The 26,946-nt window shown below is 46.0% G+C and overlaps 1 protein-coding gene across 1 annotated transcript; it reads left to right on the top strand.

Annotated features, from left to right (window-relative positions):
- LOC119399203 (uncharacterized) lies at positions 1 to 26,559 on the top strand. The gene is made up of 10 exons (XM_049417568.1): positions 1 to 55; positions 3,384 to 3,601; positions 6,400 to 6,519; positions 7,902 to 8,071; positions 9,888 to 10,024; positions 12,905 to 13,107; positions 16,483 to 16,570; positions 25,144 to 25,199; positions 25,829 to 25,963; positions 26,458 to 26,559. Exons 1-10 carry the CDS (start codon positions 1 to 3, stop codon positions 26,518 to 26,520), a joined length of 1,245 nt encoding a protein of 414 aa, XP_049273525.1. The 3' UTR covers positions 26,521 to 26,559.
- Positions 26,560 to 26,946: the final 387 nt, after the last annotated feature.

Genomic DNA, 26,946 nt, shown 5'->3' on the forward strand with positions numbered 1-26,946 from the left:
ATGGCGAAGAGAAGGATCTCGTTGGGCCTCTTTCTTCGCACCAGCAACGACGTCGGTAAGTGCAAGCATAAAAAGAAGTGTTTGACAGCATGTTACTTTTCTGTAATGTCTGAAGGCGAAAGCATGCTGCACACTTAGAACTGCATTAAGTTATACAATGGGGTAACAGAGTTATTTATTTATTTATTTATTTATTTATTTATTTATTTATTTATTTATTTATTTATTTAAAGTATTATTTATTTGTTTATTTAAAGCTATGTTACAGGCCCGAAGGCATTGAGTAAAGGGGTTACAATGAAATCACGAGTAAACTTGTAAGGAACAGGGTTACAGTGCAAGTGGATAATACCAACAAAAAAAAAGAGCGCCACAATATTACCAATGTAGTACGTTAGTGAAATTCAACAGCACACACGACAGCAGATTACAGCATGTTAACGAAAAGAAAACGCAGCACTTCGTAAAAATTAACAAAGCCTAATAATACAGATGAATAAAACAGTTTTACGGCGCTATGGGGAACCCAAGCTCCAGTTTGGGCGCGACGCTCGCGCGGCTGAGCTATGCGTTACTGGGGGCAGACGCTGCCCACGAAAGCGGTTTGTCGCCGCATTTGCCAGCGGCGGCGGCAAGGACACGTGCGAGCATGCGCTCTTCATTCGGCCCGGAGCACTGCTAGTCAGAGATAGTTACAATGCGACGCACAACAGGTGCAATCCGAGAGCTCTGCGCGTTCGCGGAAGCGGGGGCGGCAGTGTTGTGGCCGTGGATGCCCCCAGTTGCGATAAGAGCAGTGGCGCCGCTCGACGTTGCTTTGGAAGCCTATTGTACGAAAATGCACCTCAAGTTTCTGTCGACACGTGTTAGGGTTAGGTACTATCACAGGCGCTATCATCAGGAAGATCATTCCACGTGCAGTGTGAGAGGTGCGCATTACCTTAACTTTATGCCCTCGGTCGATTTCCGTGTTCGTACCCCCCTCCCCCCTTTCAACACCGAAACTTTATGCACCTAACGCGGTGTGGCACAATCTCCGGGATCGGCCTTCTTAAAGGGCCCCTCACCAGGTTTGACAATTTTGAGCTGACGAGCGCAATTTATACACTGGGCGTTCACGATCACGTCTGCCAAAATTTGCAACGCTACGCGCCGCAGAAATGGGTCAAATTTCAAGCTGAACGCTGCTTGCCCTTCTTCTCGCGGCCGCGCGTCCAGAGAATGAGGGGATGACGTACATGAAAGAATGGCCCTACGTAGATGGTAGTGCTGTGACGTCGGTCCTATACGTAGACGACTGTGCTCTGACGTCGCCAACAGTAGCACGTGACACTGCGATAAATATTTGACACAACGTGTAGTTTGTGTAATTTGTTGCTTAAATAGATGAATAAAACTTGAGAGTAATAGTAAAACACACAAACGGAATGTGTGCGTTGTCTTTTTTAATTTTTACTGCGAATCGCAGCGAGATTCGATACCTCCGTTTCGCACGCGTTCGTGTTCTCGCGCTTTGCGCATCGTGCAGACGCTACCCTATACGCTACCCCTTACAACGAAACTAATTTTCCACCGCGTTCCAGCGCTCATTAGGCTCATTTATTCTCCCGCGTCTAACTATATAGATGTTCATGCGGCACACCGCTAGTCTCGCGTCCGTACGACTGAGCTTTCGTGCTCAGTAATAGGTTGGAAGCCAAGTGATCGGCGAGGGCGCATTCGGCATAACTTGCAGAGACGAAGCGCAAAGAACGCCGCCACAACACCGCTCGCGTCTCGGGGGCTCGGGCTGGTTCGGGCACGTCATGCGCTCTGTGCGCATGACGTGTTCATGCGTAGGCGTTCTGTGATCCTCCTGCTCGCGTGCCGAAGAGGGCAGGGAAGGGATTTGGCTTGCCAAGGCTACACGGGGCGAGCGGCAAGGGTTTGCAGCTCGCCTCCTCGCATCATGGTTTCGCGCCGCTAGAAATTATTGTTTTTCTGGGCTTCTAAAGGACCGATTAGAAAAATTCTTGTGGCGCAATGCTCCTTATTGGGCTCGCAACAACTTCCAATGTCTAACTGAAATTCGATATGTCACCTGGTGAGGGGCCCTTTAAGCGATGATGTCGTGTCATGACGTCACGGTGACGTTACAAGTTTCGGCTCTCTATAACGTGATGACGTCATTACAAGCAGTCACTGATGACGTGGGTCACGTGTTTTCCTGTCTTCGCGTGCCGCTCGTTCCCCCTTCCACACTTAACTATCTCGGAGAAGGTCGCGTGGGTTTTTGTACCACTTCGAGCGCCTGTCGTGCTAAGCACAAGGTCACCGCTCAGCGAGCCACTTGACGCTTTCGCATTCATAACAAACGTTGACAATTGTAAAGGAAAAAAAACAAACAAACAAAGGCAGCTTCGCAGTAGTGGCGCCAAGCCTGAAGGAAGTGCGGTGCTGGGCAGCCTTCTTTATTTCTCTTCGGTTTCCTCTTTCTTTCCTCCTCTCTTTCTTTCTTTTTCTCTTTTCCAGTTGTTCTATCTTTTTTTCTCTCTTTATTTCTATTTATTTCTATTTTTCTTCCTATTTTATTCCTTTCTTTCCATCTCTTTCTTTTCTCGCTTGCTGCCTCTTTGTTTCTATTTTTACACGTGGTTGTGTCTGCGTTACGCCAAACGACGACAGCATACGGCAGCCCGGGCCCCTAAAGTGCTCCGCACTTAAAAAAAAAAAAGTCACAAGGTCTCTTTGCGTTCGCCTGACACGACTTGAAGGCGAAAGCAATCTTCTTTTTCTGCTTCATCTTCTTCTCACTTGCTTGCATTAATCCTCGCTCCCTCCCCACGAAACCATTCTGCACTTAACGTGGCTTTGCACTGGAGGCATCGCAGCTTTCTACACCCCACGTGGTTTTGCAGCACTGCCTCCGAGATCGGCCTACGTCTGATCAAGCGGTGATGTCGTGTGATGATGTCACCGTGTAACGTCACGTTATGTGACGTCATAGTGACGGTTGGGAACTTGGGCATGTTGGTAGGACAGAATAAATGTAAGGACGGCGCAACAGACAAGGACTGGCTAAGAACACACATACACAGCGCCGTTTAAAGTCACCATTGTGTTCTTCGCTAGTTCTTGTCTGTTGCTGTTCCTACATTATGTCATAGTGACGTCATAATGACTTCAGAGATTTCGGCAATATGGAAAGTCATCAACCCTTAATTTTTAATGGCAGTATGCAACGTCATGCAGCTTAATCTCTAATCACGTTACTTCTTTCGTCGTTAGTGTTGGCATGCTGCAAACAGTTCTTTGTCGTGTTTGATGAGTTAATCAAGGCTTTCGCCTTAACAAGCCGTCACATGCACGGGGCCTATCGCCGCCTTCTTCTTCTCGGAGCGCAGAGCTGACACTGTCCCCCAACAGAGTGGCTACGTTCCGCGTCTCTGGTGGCGTGCTGGACTTCTTCATCTTCTTCGGAGCCACTCCGACCGAAGTGGTGGCGCAGTACACTCGATTCGTGGGTCTGCCGGCGATGCCCTCGCTAAGATTCATCGAGAACGGAACACCCACCAGCACCGACCGCATTGTTCTTCCCTTTTCCATGCCCGTCAAGGAGGAGGCAAGTAGCAAACTTGCGAGGTGCTCTCAATTAATAAGCCTGTGGAACAATTGGTCGTGCAGTTTATTATTCAAATATTTTTTTTTTATTTATTCATTTTTCGAGCAATACAAGGCATTGCCCGCGGTCAAGACAAACCAAAGGAGGGGGTTAGCCTCCTGACGTGCTCATGCATTCTAAAAAAAAGAGTGTGTGTGACTCCTTTCGGGTAATCCTGACTTGCCACGTATAACTCGCTTAGAGAGGCACGATAACTCTCTGGTGGGTCACACGACTCTGAGAAGAGAGTATAATGACCCGAAAAGTGAGTTGACGTGCCTCATTAAAGAGTCCTATACGTGGCAAGCCAGAACTCTCAAAAAAGAGTCAAAGGACTATTTTTCTTTCTTTTTTTGTTGGCGTGTGCTCGCGCTGGACGTAGCAGCAGCAGTGCTTACTTCTGTATGCATAATTGAAATACAAAATTCGCGATATACAAAAAATTACCAAAGCATCATTTTGTTTGACCACAACACAATTCTATATTATACAACGGAATGATAAACAGCAACAAGTACTGGTATTTAACATAGTTGCCGTATTTAGGTGCGTGTAGATACAGTAAATCCAGACTGAGAAACATTACAGTGAGCATGTATATATATATATATATATGAGAGTGTTATTCACTTAATCGTGACGAAAAGTACAATATATCCTAAATTTTAAAGAATGAATGAAAACTACTTTTATTTTAAAGAAGGACCAAATTTTAATTTTAAAATATGGCGAGTTGACCAATCAGCCAAATGGTCCATTATTGAAAGGGTATCATTTCTCCAGTTGGAAGGTGGATTCCATTACAAAAATCGCGCATGCTATTCAGTTACACTGTAACAAAAAGACTAATGAAAATAAAGAAAGTCAACAGAACGAACATCGGAATAATTATGAAGACTTTTGTAAGGGTTAACCGACTAGTCAGTGAGTCCTTCAACAAGCCACTCTATGAGCAAGCCTCTCACATCACTAGTAAGAATCTGGTCAGACACTTAGTCATCAAAATAACCAGTTCACTCATTGTTTAAATACATAACTATACATTCTTAATAAAGCCAATAGGTTGTCCGTCGTCTGTCTGGCAGTAGGCATGTCCATCAAACGTTTAGCTACTTCATGATTTCTTCAACAGGTTACTCGACGAAGTACGCCATCTATTAGATCACAAGATCCGCCATTCAATCAGTCAATAAACATAGCCCGTCAATCAGTCAATCAATCAATCAATCAATCAATCAATCAATCAATCAATCAGTGAGTCAGTCATGCCAGAAGTAGCAGGCACGTTCATTGAAAAATTAATAAAGATTGTTCTATTCAGACGCATTCAATCGTTCAATCAGTCAAAATATCAGTCAACATTTCAATGAAGCAAGCACTCAATCAATCAGCTAGTCACTCATACAAGAACTCATCCGATAAGTTAATTTAATAGTTCTTCAGTGAGAATACTACCAGCTGCCATGTAGCGGTAAGGGGCTGTGTTTAATGATCATCATTACATCGGGAATAGGCATAAATCTTCAGGAGCTTTGCTGCTTCATTGTGCCGCGAATCTTGTGGTATTGGACATACCCATAAATGATGCGACGTGAAATACAAGTCCCATACGCTTTGCACAAAACAGACGCTAACTGTAAAAGTAGATCGCCTGAAGACCAATGTTGGTGTCGATTTGCTTCGTACAAAATAATGCTACCGCAAGTCGAACTCTTCATGCAACCATGATTTCAGGCAGGCTCAGGTTTGGGCACTGTCGGGATTCGATGGTTACGCAGTAACTGTATGCATCAGTAATGCGACGATATCCACTGGACACGCTTTTGCCTGTTGCAATTCAAGAAAAACGGCACGAAGGATCTTCACCGTTTGGCTGTCCTCCGAGACACAGGGGGCGCTCTGCTACCTTGCGGAGTGAGTGACCCCTCTTTTGCTTGGCACTAGATGTCACATAGGTATTCAGGAGTGCATTGATCTACATCGTCTTAGGTTTTAGTTCTTAAGGTAGTATAATGCCTGACAAAGCCGGCAACGTGAATGATTTCACATTAAAACTCAGGTGAACTATAAAGTAAGACGAAGGCAATCTGTTAGCAAATAAGTTTAGCCTGGTAATGTGTGCCTGTAAATCAGGGGCCTCAAACTCACCTCAGCTAGCGGGTCGCAGTCACGAAATTTAGTCCAACAGGGGCCGGGACAGTGAAAATCGTTCGAGCGGGGGGCCTAGGGTTGCCATTCGAAATAACGCCTTTTTCCCATATATCATATATATGGGTCATATGTGAATATATTTGACGTCAGGTTTCGAGACAGATATCGATACTGATCACTGTTAGAGCTTTTGTTGGTTCAGCTGATTTGTTGATAGAACTGATAGAGCTTTTGTTCTACAGTGATGTTCCAACACATAGTGAACGCATAGGGTGCCTCAGAAAAATATGCTTGAGACCAGTCCCGTTCCTCTAGCTTACCTGAAGAGCGCGTTATTAATCGCAGTAGGCGAGAAAACAATGCGAATATCAATTAGCAAAGTCACAAAAACCTATTTCTTATGAAGCCGTGGGCCGCTAGCTAAAGGTCCACCGCTTTCGCGCCGCGTGTTTGAGCTGGACATAACACAAGACGCATTGATGACAATTTATATACAACAAAATTCTAGACATGTTATTGGTGTACGATTACGTCATACATCAAAATCTCACTTGAACGTCTACTGAGACTTTTCATGTTGTCCTTATTATCACCAACATTGAATCTAGAGTGGCCCCAAATTGGAGCAACGGCTGCTCGATCTGACGCATCCGGCAGCAGAGCACGAGTGGACCAAGATGATGGACACCTTGCAGGCGTTCGAAAATCTCAGGACTACGGACGTAATGGTGCGTAGACTCTGTTCACACGCTCGTCGTTTCAAAAAATGAGAAGCAATGGCGATGTAAATAGAGGATGGCGACGTCTTTACTAGCATTATAAGACTCGCATGATCAACTTTCGTTAGTAATGTCGGGTTATCCAATCTGGGCACCGTGCTTTCCCGAATAAGCGTTTCCTCTAGAATTCAAAAAAAAAAAGTTTTTTAGCATAAAAAACATGTTACATAGAGGTATAGGTGAGACCCCGCACCTCCACCACTTATGAGGAACTGCTGTTTTCAGCAGAGCTACCACACACATGATGACGATATGCACAGATGAGGAATTTGAACAACTCATGACATGTAGAGAAGATGAGTCGCTCATTTGTTGCGCTCGCAATACATCTTTCTATTGCGTATCTTTTGTTTTTCCTGTATTCACACCGTATGTTGCGGTTATATTCTTTATTAGTTGTATGAGCGTATACGGCATTGTCTGCAGCATCATCCACCTGTTTTTCCTTCGCGTTATTATTTGACGACACTGTTTATTGCGGCTGTGCATGCGCAAAACATGGATTTACTGAAGCCGTCCCGTAAAGCCTTTCTCTTTGGTCCCTTTCAGAATATGAAATTGTAGTTATCTTGAAGAGCAAATTAATTTAATTTAATTTAATTCTAATTGAATTGCGATAATGATCAGGCAATGAAAGCTGCAATTAACAGCTTGAGGTGAACCTGTCTATCTCATATGCAGGAAAGCTTCAGAGCGGGAAAATAAAAGGCTAAGCCGTTATAGTACCCACAAGCAGCTATTGTTCAATGAACAAACAATATTGAAAGGAGAAGCATTTTTTACAAGCGTAAGCAACGAGGTTGGTCAAATGAACATAAACATCTTACGCGAGTACTTATAATCATACAAATATATGGCATAGTCCCTTTTAAAGATAGAACCGATATATTTAGGTTATATTCTTCTCGCATATGATTTAATCGTCTCGGTAAAGAAAACTGCAACGTTTTGTCGCCGTAGTTAGCTGTGTTAGTGTTCCCGTTCCAGTGTTCCTGTTGACATACGTTAATAAAGGAATGCTGTAAACAGTCTTGTAATAATGTGGTGTAAGAAAGCCAGATTTGTTAACACGTTATCATTCTTTTCTTTTCTTTTTCAATTCTGTATAAGCGACATAGCCTATATGGATACAAAGATTCCATTTCTTATAATTTTGAGCTTTGAAAACAAAGGACCGGCGTGACAGAGATATGATGCCTTAATTATTATTGAATGAATGAATGAATGAATGAATGAATGAATGAATGAATGAATGAATGAATGAATGAATGAATGAATGAATGAATGAATGAATGAATGAATGAATGAATGCTTTCCAATGGTCAGCGCAGTGGCTGGAAGCAGTCAGTTGTCTGAATGGAACCAGTGAAGCCCTCGAATGTCCGGAGGACTCAAGGACGTTCCCGTGTAACGAATGTAGTGGAACGCCCAAGCTGCACCTGTCGCAGTACTCGGATGTGCGCAACGCGTACGGCTATCTCATGGCACGCATGGCTCACCGGTTTGTAGATTGCTTTACAACTTAACCATACATAGTGCTGTGCAGGAACAGAGTACAATATAGTTTCAGTTGACTTATGTTAGCCACGTACTCATTGGCTACTACATGCTGCAGTAAAACTTCGGCTGGGCCTAGTTGGTACATAGCATTCAAGGTGAAAACTTCAGCGCAAACCAGGACGGACCACGAAGAGCATGCGCAGGGAGCATGCGCAAAAATAATATATAATTATAAGAATAAGCTTAACGTCCCAAAATCACGATATGGTTATGAGGGGCGCCTTAGTGGAGGGCTCCGGAAATTTCGACCGCCTGAGGTTCCCTTAACGTGCATCTAAATCTAAGTACGCGGGCATCAAGCATTTTCGGCTCCATCGAAAATGTGGCCGTCGTGGCCGGGATTCGATCCCGTGAACTTCGGGTCTGCAGTCGAGCACCATGACCACTGGAACACAGTGGCGGATGCGCGCAAAAGGCATATCTTGACAAAGTATAATGTTGACAGAGAAGCGCATCTTGTTGCCTATCTTAACTCCTGCCGCGGTTGTGCTCCGCGATTTGGTTATGCGTTGATTCTCGGCAGAAGCAAGAACGAACACGTGCGGCTTGCCTTGGAGGCATACCACATCAAGAAAAAAGCAGATGACTGTACCACGGATACTTCCATTACTTTCTACCCATCCCAATATGAATTCATGTGTGCGCATCTTCATTATCTCTAGTATTACGTATGCAATGTGCGATCTTGTTACGCGTGCGCGTCCACGTTTGTAGCATTTATATGCGTGGTTACAAGAACAATGCAGTTGTTCGTCAGCGCCAGTGTTTGTGTCATCTCTTCTTTGTGTTCAGTCCTGGTTTGTGTTGAAATTTTCACCTTAAAGGAGTACTGACACGAATTTTAAGTCCTTTCAGATTGTAGCACCAAGTAAGAGCACTGGTGTTGAGTACCCTAAAAAGAGTATTGTGGTGCCTGGAAATGCATCGAATATACGTTTAATAGCGCTGCCTTAAAAAGACACTTTCGATTTCGATATCGAGGGGGCGGCTTCTCAGTGACGTGTCATGACAGTGTGACGTCACGGGAGACAGTAACTCGCAGCGTACTAGCGGCAGATCCGTCATCTGCTCGTGGTGCACTTAAACAACGATTAGTTAATTGGCGTACAGTGACCACGACAGTGATTTCTGCGATTTAGGCTGCATGCAGGATTCAGAGTTCGCGAACTTAATGGAACTGTGTTGACTCGTCGCGATAATGTCCATTGCGGTGGGGCTGGCTTGCTGATGTTTAGCGACGAAAACTTTAAAATCAAAGTAAAATATTTTATACATCTTGTCTGACTCCAGTGTTTGGAGAGCGTTAACACTGCACACCAAGGAAACGAAAAACGTCCCTTTTACGATGTCTCAAAATTGTGTCAGTACTCCTTTAAATGCTGCATGCTACACTGCTACTCGCTACGTGTGGCTGTGGCATGTTCAATGAACATGCTACCGCCACATTTTCATTCACATTTAATTGGCACGTGACATAGCAATCACTTTCAAGAACATGAGGATATGCAACGAAACAAGACGCACGTTGCGCAATAGATAACATGAAAACAGCAATGCTGAGAACAAGGAAACTCTTACGATGAATATGGTACTTTCTTAGCACCCAAAGTAAGAACCTGAGCATCACTCCTCTGTGTGAAGTTTTGATGACGTGCGTCTCTGGCATTTCTTGTTGCTTTCCTTTTGTTAGCGCTTGAGTTTGGCCTTTAGAACGTTAGGAAGGCGCTTACGGGATGATGTACTGCGTGACCATCCAGGGTCATGGCGCCGAAGTTAGGGGCCTATCCCGCGTTGGCCACAAGCAATGACACGTTTCCCGGCATTGGCAAGTGGAACGTCCTCTGGAACCTCGCACCGGGCCAAGGAGTGAAAGGCCTCAAAAGGGCTGTTCGAGGTGAGGCGTCTGATTACCGTAGAATGCCTATAATTTCGTAGAAAAAACTTCGCTTTTTTTTAGACAGGTGTATATTAGGTACCCTTCTATGAGGCTTTGATATACACGCGCTAAGACGCATAGGAGTCGTACACGGGTCCAGAAGTTCAGAGTACAGTCAAGTTAATATTTGACACGTTGCCCCTGAGTGTTTTCATATATGTAACGACACCAAAGATACGTATTGCGACCAGTCTTTCTTTCCTTGCGTTTCTTCTTTCTTTCTTTTTCTTTGTTTCCCTTTTGCTGTGTCTCTTGGGCAGCAACTGCAACGTTTGATCAACAGGGCGCGGTCGCGTGAGCTATCTAGACTAAAGTCAGTCGAGATACCCTCGACTCATACCCTTGTACGAGCTGAGCTCTCACCGCTTAGCAGACTCGAGGTTAGGGCCAGTTGGTGATTGAGCATACTTGGTCAAACTCAAAGGGGCCCTGCAACACCTTTATTAGTTATATTGGAATAGTCTCATTATTGACCTATGACTCTTCACGAGTCATATGCCGCAAAAATTTTTCGAATCCGTCAAGTCTAAGTGGTGTTACCAAATTATAGAGATCACGCTCCGCAGCTTTCTCTTTCAACTCAACGCCGCGAGTGCGCGGAAAGCTGCGCGGGGCGTGAAGGGAGGGAGGGCGGAGGTGCGAGGAGGCACCGAAGAGTTACGTCAGCGCCGGCGGCATTTTTTTTCTTCATTTTTTTCTCTCTGGGGTCTCGGCGTAACCACGTGGTCTGTGGCGCCACTTCCGGTCGGCTTGCGTGGCCGTCGTCGAGCGAAGCCCATCGCACCGTGTATCGCGCGTGCTTGAAAACTGCGAGTCGGTTTGGTAATGTTGGGTGTGCACCTCGAACTGCCGTAGTGTTTTCATCGCTCTGCCAACCATGGACGCAAACCTGCGTGCGCGTTTGGAACGAATGACAGCTGAGATGGGTTTCGACCCACACTCCGATACACTGCCTCGTCGTGCTGCTCGCGCATGAATCGTATTCGACACGGCAGAGCTGCGTGCACCCTTCTCCCAGTGGCGGTACTTCGATGTTCTGTGCTCTTCGAATGCGGGCGCACAGCGAGTGCGGGCTGACAACAAAGAACTAAAGACTAGAAGAAAGGATCGTGGGGCATCGGGCCAGCGCGGACCCATCCCCCGGCTGTCTGCAGCTACCGTGAAAATGCGAGTATATGTCGCGGTTTCTCGGGAACCTGAGACTACGGGGAGGATACGCCGAGGTACGGCTCGATGACATACTGAACAGACAGCGAACGGGACTCTCGCCATACAGCGAACACAGGTATCCTTAACTAGCCGGCGCCAGCATTGTTATCGGAGAAATGCTGCACCGCTGCCTCGGTCGGTCGTGAGAACGTGCCAATGATGCAGTTTCCAGCTGACGAGGCAACACTCGAACGGCTGCCACTCTCAACGGCAAACGGCGATGGTCAAAATCACAGAAATATTCACGATTTCGGCACTGCGCATGGTGAAGAAAATGCAACCACGCAACTACGAGCAGACGAGCTGTCTGTGAGACCGGAAGTGCTAATATTAATGTTTGCTTGGTGTTCTAACGGCATAACACAATATAAACATACATATTATCTACTTATTGAACTCAAAATCAACAACGAAGGTAATAATGAGGGTGTTATCGTGATTATAACATCAGCCAATGGTGGAACTGCCGACAATCGCGTCATATATTGCGGACTAATACATCATTTGTCGAGAGAAGAGGGAGCGATTTTCAGCTGACTTTGAGAATTTATTGTAAATTCCAGGCCGCTCGCTTCGCTATTATATTTGGCTCGCGTGTTCTCGGGAGCCTCGACTACCGATTGGCAGCGCTTTTTGACCCTGCTCAAAAAGTGTTGCAGGGCCCCTTTAAGCGCGATGGACGGGACAAAAGAAAAGATACACAGGGCGAAGTGCTTCGTCCTGTGAGTCCTTTCTTTTGTCCCGTCCATCGCGCTCAGTTTTCACCAAGTCTCACCGCTTACTTCGCGTTGGCGCTACTGACAGCACGAAAACCGCATCGCTCCCTGAGCGGCTGTATCCCTTTATACCAGCCTTTTGTGGAGTTAAGCCAGACCGGTTTCCAATTGAGTTAGCTGTTAACCTTCCTCCTTATAACACTCCAATTTTTCATTTAATTATGGTTGTCTCGTGCAGAAATAGAAGGCTCTTTATTAGATTCCTGCGCGCATTTCATTAACAAATACATACCTCGTGAAGAGGCCATGACACCCAATCTTCTTTCATAATCCATGCTATGTGCGTTAGTACTTGTGCGTTCGCAGAACAAGCTGGCGAAATTTCAGCCCATTTGTTCGAGCTCATGGTTTATAATTGAATATTTTTGTAACGACGCGAGCGGCTATAGAAACGGGCATGACTGGCGCACTCGCGAGCCGTGACGTAACAAGCTGCTTACAGTGCGAGTGTCGGCGTTCCGACGAACGATTCTCTCAGCGTGCAGTCGAGCAATTTCACCTTTCTTCGGCTTGGCATTGAAATTCAACGATTCGCAGTGTCTGAAACTTCGGTACAAGACTGCGACTCCGCCCGCAGCAGCACACGACGTCACACACGCCATGGCAAAATGGCGGTCGCCGGCGGTGGGCTGTGTTCATAGCCGGCGACTTCTAGGACTCCTTTTGCACTGAAATATTCTTTCACAGTCATTTTTCATACATTTACAGGCACAGTTGACACTGTACTTCTAATTTTTCGCTGAAAACCGCAAATTGTTGGATGACCGTATCATGGCCCCTTTATGTTCTCAAGGTAGTGTTTGGCAGATGCTTGCATGCATTTCATTAACAAACACATATCTTCTTAACGCAGACATCCAGCTGTACAGCATTCTTGGTCTCCCGTACTTCATCATGTCCCTCTGTCCGGTGGAAGCTGTATCAAACAACACCGCACTTCCTCCTGTTCCTCTGTCCAGTGGAAGCTGTATCAAGACAACCAATCTCAGCCTGTGGCTGAGCTTGGCTGCCTTCCTTCCCATCATGCAACATCTCAATACTTCGACGAGATTGGACGTAAGTGTCGATGCCCCTGCCATGGATTAAGTGTTACTAAGTTGAAATCGAGGTGTTCTCTCCCTTGCGCACTCTTTATTGCAATAGCAACTCTTGAGAGGTTTTTGCCGTCGCCGTCATGTTCCGTGTAAAATCCAAATCGATAACAACGCCCCTAGCGTCGTACGTCCTACGTGTGAGTAACAGCGCGTGAGCGCTGCCGACGAACGCTGCTGAAGCAGAGATTGAAACAAGCCGGCCCTCTCCGTCGCGCGAAGGGAACATGCGAGGGCTGCCGTCGATATCTCCTCATGCCCTGCCCTGCCCGTCTTTCATTGGCCAAATGAGTGTGCAGGGCTGACAGTCGGGGGTAGGGGAGACTGCGTCGCCTGGGCACAAACTGCGAACTTTGATCAAAAGGTAATTTCATTGCCCCTTCGACCGACACTTCAGGCGCCTCCTACCCTTGTACGTGTGCTGTCACCGCTTACTTCGCTTTGAGAAGACAGACAGCACGAAAACCGCTTCGCTCCCTGGTGCGGCCGTATTTTTTTAAAGGGGCGCTGCAACACTTTTCCAAGGAGCGATGGAATAGCTTCACTAAAGGAGCTTATTGCCTAACCAATCGACGGCCGCAAAAATTTTCAGAATCCGTCCAGTACGAGCGGAGTGAAAGATTTGTCGTACGCTGTAACTGCTTTGTCTGTTCTCTCGCCCCGATGAAAGAGCTGGAAGCTAAGCAGGGAGGGATGGCACGGCGGAAGAAGTGACGTCACGCGCGCCTCGTGACCTTGAGCACTTTTTCTTCTTCGAAAGAGCGGCGTACTTTCAGTGCGATCGCACGCAAACGCGGGGGCAAGTGGCGGCCTCCCGCGGCGGCCTTAGAAACTGCCGAGCATGCCATGTTCAGATCAGCTAATGGCGTGGAACTAGAGTCAATGACGCAGTGATTTTGAGTAAATAGCATCATTTCTCGAGAGAAGATTAAGCGACATTTAGCTGAATTTGAGAATTTATTGCAAATCCCAGGCCTCGTGCAGCGCTATAAAGTTTGGCTCGCGTGTTCTCGGGAGCCTCGACCACCGATCGGCAGCGTTTTCTAACCATGCTGAAAAAGTGTTGTAGGGCCCCTTTAAGCCAGCGTTTTGTAGAGTCACGAGAGATCTGATCCCAAAGGAGTTAGTGGCTAGCCATACTTCGTGCAGCATTCCAATTTTTTGCTACCGCATTCATTGATTAGCCCTTGCCACGAAACTGTGTGCTTTTTTGTTGTTGTTGTTCTTGACTACTTGTTTAAACTACGGCTCTCAATCGGCACCAAAGCCGCCAGCGTAAATGTCATTCAAAAACCATTCACACTGCGCGCAAACACCACGCGGAAAGCCGATGCCTCTTAAACAATTCAACACTACAATCCAAAAAACAAAGGTGTATTTGGGGCGTCTTCTTCTACCACAACGATGATCAACTATATCTTGTACCGTAAAAGCAGAAAGCGCCTGCGGCCTATTTTTTGAAAAACGCCGCAGAAGGCGTCTACGGCCGTGTGCGGGTGCTTGTAGGACGGTTTGTCAACTGCCATGGCCAAATACAGACCGCGGTAGTTTGCGAAGTACATTAAACGACGAATACTTATACATCTCGACCTACCAGGGTGGTCAGACCGAAAAGGAGGAAACAAGCCTGAAGGGACGTTACGTCACGGCTGTAAGAGACGCCCAGTCACTACGCAGCAAGTTCCTACCGCACCTGTACACACTGATCTTCAAGTGTTCCACGACAGGGGACATGATTGTGAGGCCTCTGTCCTTCGAGTAAGTCGCTAGTTACAATACCTTCACAATCCACGTCACCCCTCGGCATTGAAGAGCGCTCATACAATGTAACTTACCAGCGCACAGTCACGACGGCGACGACAAGAAGGAACACACCACAGCGCTTAACTTACGATAGTTTTATCACAAGCAATTTTTCTTGCATATATGGGCAATCAACTACATCAATGAGCATGCCACAAGATTACCGGTCTTCCATTACCTTCTAAACCCTAATCGTAGGGTTTAGAAGCTGATGTCCCATGATTAGAAGCTGATGTCACTGGGGTTTAGAAGCTGATGTCACAAGATTAACGCACTTCCATCAGCTTTTAAGTCCTACTTCTAGGGTTTAGAAGCTGATGCCACAAGATTAGAAGTTGACGTCACAAGATTAGAAGTTGACGTCACAAGATTGACGCTCTTCCATGAGCTTGCAAATCCTATTCGTAGGGTTTAGAAGTTGATGGAAGAGCGTTAATCCTGTGATATGCGCAGTGTATGGTTGATAGCCTATATATGTGAGAAAAAAAATGTTTCTAATAAATTTGTTGTAAGTTCAGCGCTGCGGTGCGTTCTTCCTTCATGTCCTCGTCGGGGCTGTGCGCTGCCGGGTTGCATTGCCACACCAGCAAGTTTAGGATTTCAGTATTTTTACGCACCTTCAAATTACGTCAAGTGTGTTGAAGTATGAAGTTTACTTCCACGTAAGTACACAGAACGCAAAACAGCAAAGATGGCGGAATAAAAGCTGCTTAAGGCAGCCTGACTTGTCCCACCTCGCCGTACAATACAAGCAGCAACATGACAAGAGTTCCCAATAAATACATTTGTTGCAACATTAACATAGAAATGCACAGATTAAAATGAAACAAAAATTGGAATTTAGCAATTTATAAAAACAAATCGGCAGGAATACATTTCAAGAGGCACAAAAGTAAGGTTAACATTCATAATAACAGTTTAAGTAATGCGTTTAGAGTAAGGTGATTTATGTTTTCATCGCATAGTTTATATCTATTTAGTGTTGAGAGAAGACGCTAGGAAAGTGTTTGAAGACCATAGTTTGTGCGTGGTCGTACAACTGCACAATGTTCGGTGTATTGGTTTAGGCGAGGTGATTGGTTGGTCGCCTTACATACCGGATGTTCCTGCAAAGATTTAAAGCACCATCATGGTCAGCTTATATTATGTCTACTGCATGACCAGTTAATACTTAACAATATGGTTTCCGCTGAAAAACGACAATTTATTTAAATGTGCGCTGTGAGGTCCGGCGAACGTCCATAATGTTTAAATCTCGTAAGTTTGTAGCCAGCTCAAACTCATTAAATAAATTTTTGATTAGTTAGCTTCCGATGCAAGCGCATTACAATTTACAAATTGTATTAATTCTGATATCTATTTACTAGATGTACGAGTGTTATATGTTGTGTTCATTCTGCGTAGAAAGCTTGAATTTGTGTAATACTGGAGCCACGCAGCCATCAAAAGCCAAGCCATAGCCTAATTGCTGAACGCAACCGAGAAGGTTATATATCAAAGCACAGACGTGAATGACTGTTCTTTAATATTATCGCAGGTTTCCAGGCGAGCCGCAAGCTCCCAGCCACAGTACACAATTTATGCTTGGCCCACATCTGATGGTGGTTCCCCAGACTCAGCACCAGGTTTGTTCTTTTTTTTTCTTTTGTTGTTGTTGTAGCATTGCCATTTGCGTTCCAGTTACCGCAGCATTAAAGACGCCGTGGCATAGTCACCCAAGAATTTGTGGCTTTAAGCGAAAAATAGAAGTAAATGGTACGTTGTGTCTACGCATATATGCAAAATAGACTGTGAAATAATTTTTCAGTGCAAAATAAGCCCTAGAAGTCGCCTGCGGTAAACGCCGTCCACAGCCGGCTACCGCCATTTTGCTATGGCGTGTGTGATGTCCTGCGCTGCATGGATCGGAGCCGGCGTCTTCTATCAGTTTCAGCCTTTGCTAATCCTTCATTTTCAATGCCAAGCTGAACAAACCTAAAAAAGCTCGATTTCACGCCCAGCTGAGCACTGAACGAAATCGTCCACCGGAAAGCAGACACTTGCACAGCAAGCACGTTGTTATGTAATGGCTCGCGAGTGCGCCAGTGTTGCCCGACTCTCAGGCCGCTCGCGTGTTTATGAAAACGCCAGGCGTGCGCGGAGCGCGCAGCACAATCACAGCGAAAGCTGTAAGAGTGGCCTTTCCAGAACCGTTCTAAACTCGTTTGGAGAAACTAATGCCAGTACACATGCAATGTATCCACTACAACACAAATGATTTTTGTGAAGTAGGGAAGCACCCGCTGTGCCATTATTCCTCTTTCTGTGGATAAGCCACGTACCCGCTAGACATCCGTAAGGCATCATGTGCCCTTTGTTGATGCTGCATGTGACTGACGACGATGAATAATTATGTTTGAGCACTGTGTCGTGGGTGGGAAACATTAAACCCCACACTCGTTGCGCAATTACCATTGTGTGACGACTGGTTGTTATTTTACTCTTCTTCCACGCTACATTACACGCGTGAACTCGATTCCTTACCCGACCTGACGCCTGTAACGGGTCTTTTTGCGAAGGAGTTTCAAGCACCAGCATGGCTCTGTGGTAGAATACTCGACTGCCACGCGGAGGGCCCTGGTTCAAATCCCATCCGATCCTGGATATCTTTTTTTTTTCAATTTTTCTTATTTCGCGCGATGGTGGTTACGGACACCGGCGGCAGTGACGGCGGCGGATAACTGCCCCACTGCCGTTGTGATCTGATCAGAGCTTTCGCTGTAAAAATATTCAATTATAAAATAAGTGCACGACCAAATGCGCTAAAATTTCGCCAGCTTGTTTGCGAACGCACGAGGATTCACCACATAAAGCAGATTATGAACGAAATTTTGGTTTGTTGGCCCCTTTAACTAGGGAGTGCTTTTTATTTCATTTCAATGGCTGAAAACTTCACAAACATGGTTAAACTTTTGTTTTCACGCCCTTTATGCTAGCTATTTTCATGTGCGCTTTGCCAGGAGACGTAAAAGTCAATTAGGTTCTTCAGAGATTTCCTTTCTTAGAAAAACAATCACAAAGCTTGCACTGCGAAGCTGGATAATTCTGACGTCTAATCCGGTTGCTTTTAGGTTGTTGCTGGGCTTTACCTAGTTGTTGCTGGGTTGTTGCCAGGCTTTAGCTAGGTGATGCCAGGTTACTTCTAGGTTGTTTTTGGACTTTAGCTAGGTGATGCTAGGTTTTATCTATGTTACTTCTAGGTTGTTTGCAGGCTTCAGCTAAGTGATGCTAGGTTGCGTCTAGGTAGATGCGAGGCACTTAGCTATGTTGCTTTCTAGGTTGCTTCAAGGCCGTTGCTGGGCTTCAGCTAATTGTTAGGTTGTTTCTAGGCTATTGGCTATTTTGTTAGACTTTAGAATCGTCCATCTTCGCTGTTTCAAGTCTGCGCGCCTTAGTGCCAGCTTCCTAATTTTCTTTCTCTTTCTTTCTTTCTTCCTTTCTTTCTTTCTTTCTTTCTTTCTTTCTTTTTTTCTTTCTTTCTTTCTTTCTCTCGCTTTCACGTATTTCACGTGCTCCACTTTGCCGAGCAGAGTTTTCGTTTAACGCTTTCACCTGCTGTACTCGGTGTGGGGCCTGCCCAATTCCTGTGACGCATACCCACCTGAGGAGTTTTGCACGACAGAGCACAGGTTACTGATAGCTTAAACCGCCTCACTGTAAATGGAATGAAGAGAGCGCGTGCCTGTTCATGATGATCATATTTTTTGTACGCATTGTACAAACCAAAGTTTTTACGGCCGGCTTAACAGCTTAGCTGTTAAAAGTCGTTCAAGGGATACTGACCCGAAAATTTTCATTTGTCGTTTTTTTGCGTCAAATGAAAGGCCAAGCCATCATGAGCCTAGAAAATTCACTGGTAAGCGTGAGCACACCATTAAAAAGGAATTACATTGTTTTTTTAAAAGCTAGTTTCTGTTCCTATTGCACCCGACGCACGGATGACCCGACGTCACAACGCGGTATGAACTTTTCGTCACGTGCTCGCGCAAGATGCCGTGTTGTTTGCACAGCCGCTCCGCTACGTGGCTCCGTTGGTTACGCACAAGCCGCCATTTTGAATATTTTTGGTGGCGCGCAAGTAGCCACCTTGAACGTTTGGATATGACGTTCACAACTAGCCATACTGGTGCATGAAGTCACCAGAGTTGACACTGTAGCCTGACGTCACGATAGTGTCGATGTCGGTATGTGCGCCATGCGAAAATGGGCTTTAATGTCAAATATCTTATCAGAGCTTACTGAGCGTCACAACTGCGCAGAGCCATCTCAGTATGCAGGAGATTTGTATCGCGGATGAAACTCACCTTCAAAAATTGGTGTCAATACTCCTTTAAAGGGGCCCTGTAACACTTTTTAGCATGGTCAGAAAACACTGCTGATCGGTAGTCGAGGCTCCGGAGAACTTGGGAGTCAAATATTATAGTGGAGCATGCGACCTGGGGTTTACAACTAATTCCCAATGTCGGGAAGGAATCGCTCGCTCTTCTCTCGACACATGATATCATAAACCCAAATGACCGCGCCATAAACACAAAGTCCACGGCCATTGACGGATTTCCGCATGGTGAGCTGCATGTTTACCGCGGCCGCCGCGGGATGTCGCGTCGTCCCCACGCGCTCGCTCGCAATCACATTACGAGTAAGCCGCACGTTCGAGGAAGAAAAAAAAGAGTGTTCAAGGTGTCACGACGCCCGCTGACGAATGGCGTATCTTCTTGGTCCCTTGTCCTAAACACCCCACTGCATAGCTTTCAGCGCGCTCGCTGGTGCGAAAGGAGAGAGAAAGCTCTTACAGCGTGCGACAAATCCCCATAACTCCATTTGTACTTGACGCTTATTCTAAAAATTTTGCGGCCCTCTATTCATGAGGCAATATATTCCTCCAGTGAAGTCATTAGTTGATTGCTTGGAAAAGTGTTGTAGAACCCTTTAAGGTGGAAACATCATTGGTTTTGCGTGATTTTCTGTGGTCAGCAGCGTCATGGATCTGTTCGATGCCCAGGCTTCGCACAACGCTTCGACGCCGACACCAGTGTACGTGCCACGTGGCGTCTGGTACGAGTGGTTCAGATGGAGGCGTATGGAGAGCCGAGGCACTGTGTTCTTCGTGCCGTCGACGAACACGTCTCATCCAAGACTGTTCGTGCGCGGGGGAGGAATCGTGGTCACCAGATACAAGAGCAGGTGATTTAGCAGAGTGTAACGTCGGGCGAGTTGGTGCATATATATCTTAACGAAAGAACAGGTTGCACAAGCGTAGAACGATGGGGGAAAAATACGAGACCAGACAGATTTTCAACTATTTTATTTTCCGCGCATACGCGTATATTTTCTGAAATGCGCGCACAGAGAAGGCGCAGCAAAGCTGTCACACAGCAACAGAGGGTGGGTGCTCGAGCCGACGTTCCGACAAGTGGACTTGTCGTCTTCAAGGCTGGAACTGAAATCAGTTCCATCCACCCCCTGTTTACGGATTTTTTCATCGCAAGCGTCCATCTTCCACTTCCTGCCATTTTTTTTTTATCTCCGGCATCGGAGGAAAAGGATGCCTTCTGCACCTCACGTGGTTTATCAGTGCCTCCGTGATCGGGCCACCTTTGACCAAGCGACGATGTCATGTGATGAAGTCATCACGTGACGTCACGTAACGTCACACTATACGACGTCGCAAGCAAACGCTGGCTTCACGTTTGCCAGTAAGGCGTTAAAGCTTCCACTCCAGTCACACTCAAGTTTATCTGCAACACGGTGCCCGCGCCTGAAATGGCTCTCAGCCTGTCCGGTGACACTGGTAACTGATAAACTGGTTCATGAAATACCAATAACCGGAACAATGTCTAGAATTACAGAGAGCTGAGCTAGCTGGTTGGTATTCATGTTAAAAAGACAGGGCGTGCTAACACGGATGCACGAGAGAAGTCAAAACGCCACAAACGCCGACCAACAACTGAAAAAAAGAAGGTAGACATCTGCGCATGCCTGGGTAAGAGGCGGTGCCTATCAGTCCGGCACGCGTGGGTGTCTACGCGAGAGATAACTGTTCAGGCACTTGATTTCTTCTTTATGCAAGTTAATTCGACGGTTGACTCACGCATGCGCCGCCACTATTATCGATATGTCCTCAAGCATTAGACGCGTTTCTTCATTCCTGTGCCTGTAGAAAACTGCGCAATCATCGAATTTTGGCGTGCACTTACACCCTGTGAATACCTTCTTTTGCGCTGGTGTGCGCCTTTGTTTCAGTTGTTAGTCGGCGTTTGTAGTGTCCTCACTTCTCTTTTTTATCCGTGCTTACAAGCTCTGTCTTAACACGAACAATGTCAAGTTCGCCTATTTTGATATGTTGCCGCCGCCGTTTAGCGTGGGTGACACCTCGAACGCGGGCACTCTAATCTCATGCCAAGAAGCCCGGCATATGACAAAATAGAGCGCTGCTGGGCGCTCTATTTTGACGATGTTGTTGTCTTGTTATTGCGCGAGGCAGGTCACGTTACCAATGCTATTTGATACACCGCGGTTACAGCGGGCGGCGCACACAGTTATTAGGAACATTTCAGACCTCCGCACGCACGGGAAAGTTCACCTTATCAGATCATCATATCGTTGTAGCAGATCGCCGTATCAACATCAAATCGAGACAACCTCCTGGTGTAAATAAACAAATAGAAAGAAATTGTAATTTACGTACGGTTGCAGTCAGCGAAGGGCAATTCAAAGATAGAAGTGATCTCGTTCAGTGCTCGGAGTGACACACAACTTTCTGAAACTGGTGCTGTAGTCTCACTTTTCATAGGCGTGTGTCTAACACCCACATGTTTCATTCGAGGTGCAGCAAATGCTCTACGTCAGTAGTTATCGAACCACAATGTCAATTATTTAATTGCTCATAGCGAGCGGTTGTAAACGGGAAACTCCAGCTAACTTTAGCCAGAGCTTAAAAAATGTGCCGACACACTGAACGACGACGAGGCCAAATGCATGTTGCTGACTATTGCATGGAGTAAGTCGCACTATTTGTTGTCGTCTGCTTCACTGTTTAATTAGGAAAGATAATCAACCAAATTCTGAAGCATCAAAGCTGGGCTGAAAATTCTAATAATAAAGCTATATAACTGTTAACAAAACGTCCGATTAGACAGCTTCGAGCCTTCTGTCTATTGAATATTAGTGTTTTTCTCGTTATGGCAGGTGCCCGCGAAATACAAAAAAGAAACCACGTGGCATGCCCTTTCGCGCAGTGATTGCCGTGCTCCCTATCACCTGCGTATAATGTGACGTACTCCATGCAATAGTCAGCAACATGCATTTTATCACGTCGTCATAGGGTGCGTTGTCATATTTTTTAAACTCTGCCTAAAGTTATCTAGAACACTATGAATAACGTACGCTTCTTCAAGAGTGACAAAATGCGCATAGGCCATGTTGTGCACGTTAGGCCTTTAGACAATGTGTTTAGCATGAAAAGTTACACAAGTGGTTCTAGCTTTTTGAGCCATCCTTATGCGCCTACCTGCAGAGGTCTCAATCGGAAAAGGAACACGATGTCAGAGGCCAACACCACTTTTCTCGAGCTCACCGTTTGTCTGGATGGTACGGGTTCGGCCGAGGGGGAGCTCATTACAGCACCGCCAGACAAAGAAGGTAAATTTCTGAAAGCGGGCGTCGCATCTTCGCTTGCTCTGGGTCGCCCGCGCATTGAATGCCTGCACCATGCAACCAATTCAATTCGGTTTCTTTCAACATCAGAGGCGACAACGCAACAGTCACCAACAGTGATGCTGTGGTGGGAAAGTAAAAACCTAAAGTGACCCTAATGCACGTCTTAAGGGTCTGTGATTGCACCGGTTCTATCCCTCTTGTATACGTTTTCGGCGCTCATGTTCATTGGTATATTCCTTAGGTGAACCTTGTGTGTCGCGTGCTGCCGAAGCCACGTACAAACAAACGCGTGGTTGAGATCTCAACCGTCAGGTGCCGCGACGAGCCCCATCCGATGCGTTTCTGATATCTAATTGCTGTTTACACCAATTTCTACTAATTATATGGCTCCAGTTTTAACTCTCAACATACATTATGTCCACTATATCATATGCCACCCTTAGCTTAACCCATTCCATCACTTTTATATACGTTTTTATTTTTATCGGCGTTTTCAGACAAACCGCACCAGCGCCAGACAGGATGGCCTGGAAGACAGTAAAGAGTTTCACTCGGTGCTCGTGCCAGTAAAAACCACCAGGGTTTCACGAAAGTTTGCAGCCCGTCTAACCCTTAGCAACAGCAAGCAGTGGAGTTCGTGCAATCATGAGTCTTTTATGATTTGAGACACGTTCTGGTTGTCATATACACACTTGCCCAGCATGCTATCTTTCTAAAATTTAATTTATCGCCTTTTAGGGACTGGCAAAGGCTCTATCAATTATGAAACGCCAACCAATAAATACGTTTCTTTTGTGAAAGTGTACTGCCATGTACCAACCGTGACGACATATTCATTTGATTCAGCGTCCATCCAAGGAACTAGGGAAGAAACCATGCAACAAGCAGCTAACGGATTCATGTGGTTCTTTAATATCTTGTACAGTTGGCGTTAGAAGTTTAGAGACCACTAAGCCCGAAAAATACTTCCCAGAAGTTTGTGGCCGTATTCGGTCGAACTGCACAGGACATTTGTCAGCACGTTTTTGAACAGGCGGAAAATCTACGTTCAACACTGCCTGCCTGAACAGCGGGAATATTCAGAATGGAGCATAGCATGGACTCGTTTCTTGCGGCAAGGTCTACTTTGGGCAGTCGGGGAGATGCCTGAATGATAGGCTAAGGGAACGGCCGTTATCGTGATGGGCACGTGTCTGTGCATTGTAACGATTGTGGGTGTGAAGCGTTGTTTAAAGAGTACACAGTAGTATATAGGAATGCCGATAAGACTACCGGAGAGATTGTGGAAGCCGCCATGATCGCGAGGGCCGGTGATAGCTGTGTCAGCTGCCCGTCGGTGGCGCTGACTGCCAATGAATTGGCCTTTCTTGACGCTGCAGGTTTTCATGTGCGATGAGTAGTACTTTTGCGTGCAGATCTATTTATACTGTTGCTTTCGAAAATAAACAATCAGTTGAAAGTTAGCGCCTGTCCTGTTGTCTCTTCCTCGTCCGTGTGTGTTAGCGCTATGCCCCATTCTGAAGCATATAACCAACTAGCCCAAAAGGCCACGTTGGGAATATTCAGCTTTTAAGACCGGAGCTGTTCTGTGGCTCGGGCCGGACGTCCCATGAGCGTCCGCTTCGCATGTCACGTCCCGGTTCCCAAATAACCAATAGATCGCGTAACTGCATCAGTCGCCGAACAATCGGTAGGCGCACAGTGAAACGGGGAATGAAACGGAAAAGGGCGGCTCGAGCATAAAGTCACTGCAGCAGGGGCGGTTGTGGCAGGGGATGCCACATGTCCTTTCGTGTGCATCTCTATCATACAAATAACGTAATTACAGGCACCCACACAAAATCACGAAACTTCACAGAAAATCGCAAGGAGAAGACAGGAGAACCGCAGCTCCGCTCGTTCTGCGGATTTCACACTGGGTCCTGGAACTGGGATAAATTTTTCTTGTCTCGTGGTCCATGAACTCTCGACGCCCGCAACAGTGGTTACGGTGCTCGACTGCTGACCCGAAGGTCGCGGGATTGAATATCAGCAGCAGCGGCCGCATTTCGATGGAGGCGAAGGGCTAGAGTCCCTTGTACTTATCTATATTTACGTGCACATTAAAGAACACCAGATAGTCAAAAATTTTAAAGCCCTCAACTACGTCATCTCTCATAACCAGATCGTGGTTTTGGGACGTAAAACGCCAACAACTCTTGTTAATATTTTCACGCTGACTGCACATGAGCATATTTGCGCTTCCCTGGATCCCAAGTGGATTGCCGAAATGATTCCTGTACTCGTTCGGCAAAGCAAATACAAATCAATTTTTCAGTGAATTACAACATTCAGTACTTTTTTAGGTAGTGTCTTCCCTGAGCGTATTGTTGCTGCGTTACCTTAACGCACAACGCCCTCGCTGCCAGCAGCTATATTTAGCTCTTCTGCCATGCCGCTCTTCTTCTCGGTCATGCGAACTTTTCCAACAATGCCTCCCTCTTGCTTTCTTTGTTTCCAGCTCCATATGCCACTCTGAGTGAGAGGAACACTCGTTTCCGCTTCTTCTACGCAAGAGTAAGTAAACGCTCGCCAGCCATACCTACCCGAATGGTCATACAAAATATTTGTTCACCGCACACATCACTCTTAGAGGAAGTAGTACATTGCCGTATATACATTTATTTTATTTGTTGATACTGTCAACCTAACAGTGGGTCATTAGAGGTGTGGAATGAGTAGAGGGGAAAAAGTTTCCTTCGCAATTTCTTTACCAAATAAAAAAATAAACGCAATACAAATGCTGCAGAAGAAATAACACAGATCGTTATTTTCTGAATTGCACAAACATTAAGCTGTGCCTACATTGTCGAACAAGTGCACAAACAATTACACAAATATGGGCAAGAACTTTGACTTTGCATACACACACACGCACAGATACGCCTACACATACACACTAACGCTCAATAGACATGTAGTACCAGGTTACCCTCAAGCCCCCCTCCCCTCCCGTGCGCACGTATATGTGTTTCATTATGCTGTCGTTCTGATATAGGATATTGGTTATCGCATGTTTTATTTCCTGTTACATGACAGCTGTATTATGTGGCTCAAAAGTCCTTACTTGAATGTCATGCTACAAGCTTCCCAGCAAGCTGTTCGTGGAACATCCTGTCGGATCTCTTTGCACTCATTTCTTGCAGAATTTTCTGGCAGGGTACTGCTCACCTTGCGTCCACGGTGACGTGCTGGGCAGCGTCACCATACTCGGCCTCACCAAAGCTCCGTCTCGAGTAGAATTCAACGGCGAGGAATTAGCCTTCAGTATTGACAAACAGGTAACTTTTACCTCACAAAAAAAGTCAGTCTAGCCGCAAGGGCAAAGCAATTAATGTAATAACAAGAAATCGGAACGTCATACGAAGTAGGGCCAGCAGATCTCTCCTTCAGCATGAGACGTAGAGTAACTCGAACAAAACGGTGTCACCTTCTGAGGGGGGTCGAGCACCTCCTCCGGATAATAATAAAGTACTCTGCCCGCCTGCCTCTCATTTTTTTTTGGCCGGCAGCTTATAACGTCCCCTAAAAATATTTTTGGCTACGTCGTTACTCGTGTAACCGCTACATTCCACTTGCATTTCCCTTATAGTACATGGACTTAGCATCCAGGGTGATCATGCGTGTTTTCATATCGGCGCAGGTATATGCATTTTTGTTTTTTAGGAAATATATCAGCTAAGTTCGCCAATCGTCTACTCTGTACAAATGTGATTCCGAGCGTATGTCAGCTCTGCCATCATAATTACGTACTAACAATTCATTTTCTCTGCAGGCTTTGATGGTCGAATCTGCCTACCACGTCTTGACCAAGCCTTTTGTCATGAAGCTAATATAGGCATTTTTTGGGTATAATAAAATAAAAGAAGAACCTGCTTTCCATTCTTGCAAAAGCGCTTCTAGAGACTGCACAACAGCGATCACGTGGCGATCCTTATAGAAAAAAATGTCAGACGGCCCCTATGCATTCGGCCCCTATGCAAAATGTCAGACGGCCCCCCTCCACTCGAAAGCATTCTGCACCAAGCGTGCTTTTCTACTGCCTCCACGATCGAGATGCAAAAGAAACCCGTGCGCTTAGATTTATGTGCACGTTAAAGATCCCCAGGTAGGTCTAAATTGATCGGACTCCCTCCACTAGAGCGTGACTCATAATCACATCGTCGTTTTGGCACGTAAAACCCCAACAATTATTAATTAATCCAGTGATTAAACAGAACTGGCGGCTCCCATTTGAAGTACTTCGACTCGCGTCCACTCGCCG

The sequence above is a fragment of the Rhipicephalus sanguineus genome, chromosome 7, assembly GCF_013339695.2.
Source record: "Rhipicephalus sanguineus isolate Rsan-2018 chromosome 7, BIME_Rsan_1.4, whole genome shotgun sequence".
Lineage (NCBI taxonomy): Eukaryota > Metazoa > Arthropoda > Arachnida > Ixodida > Ixodidae > Rhipicephalus > Rhipicephalus sanguineus.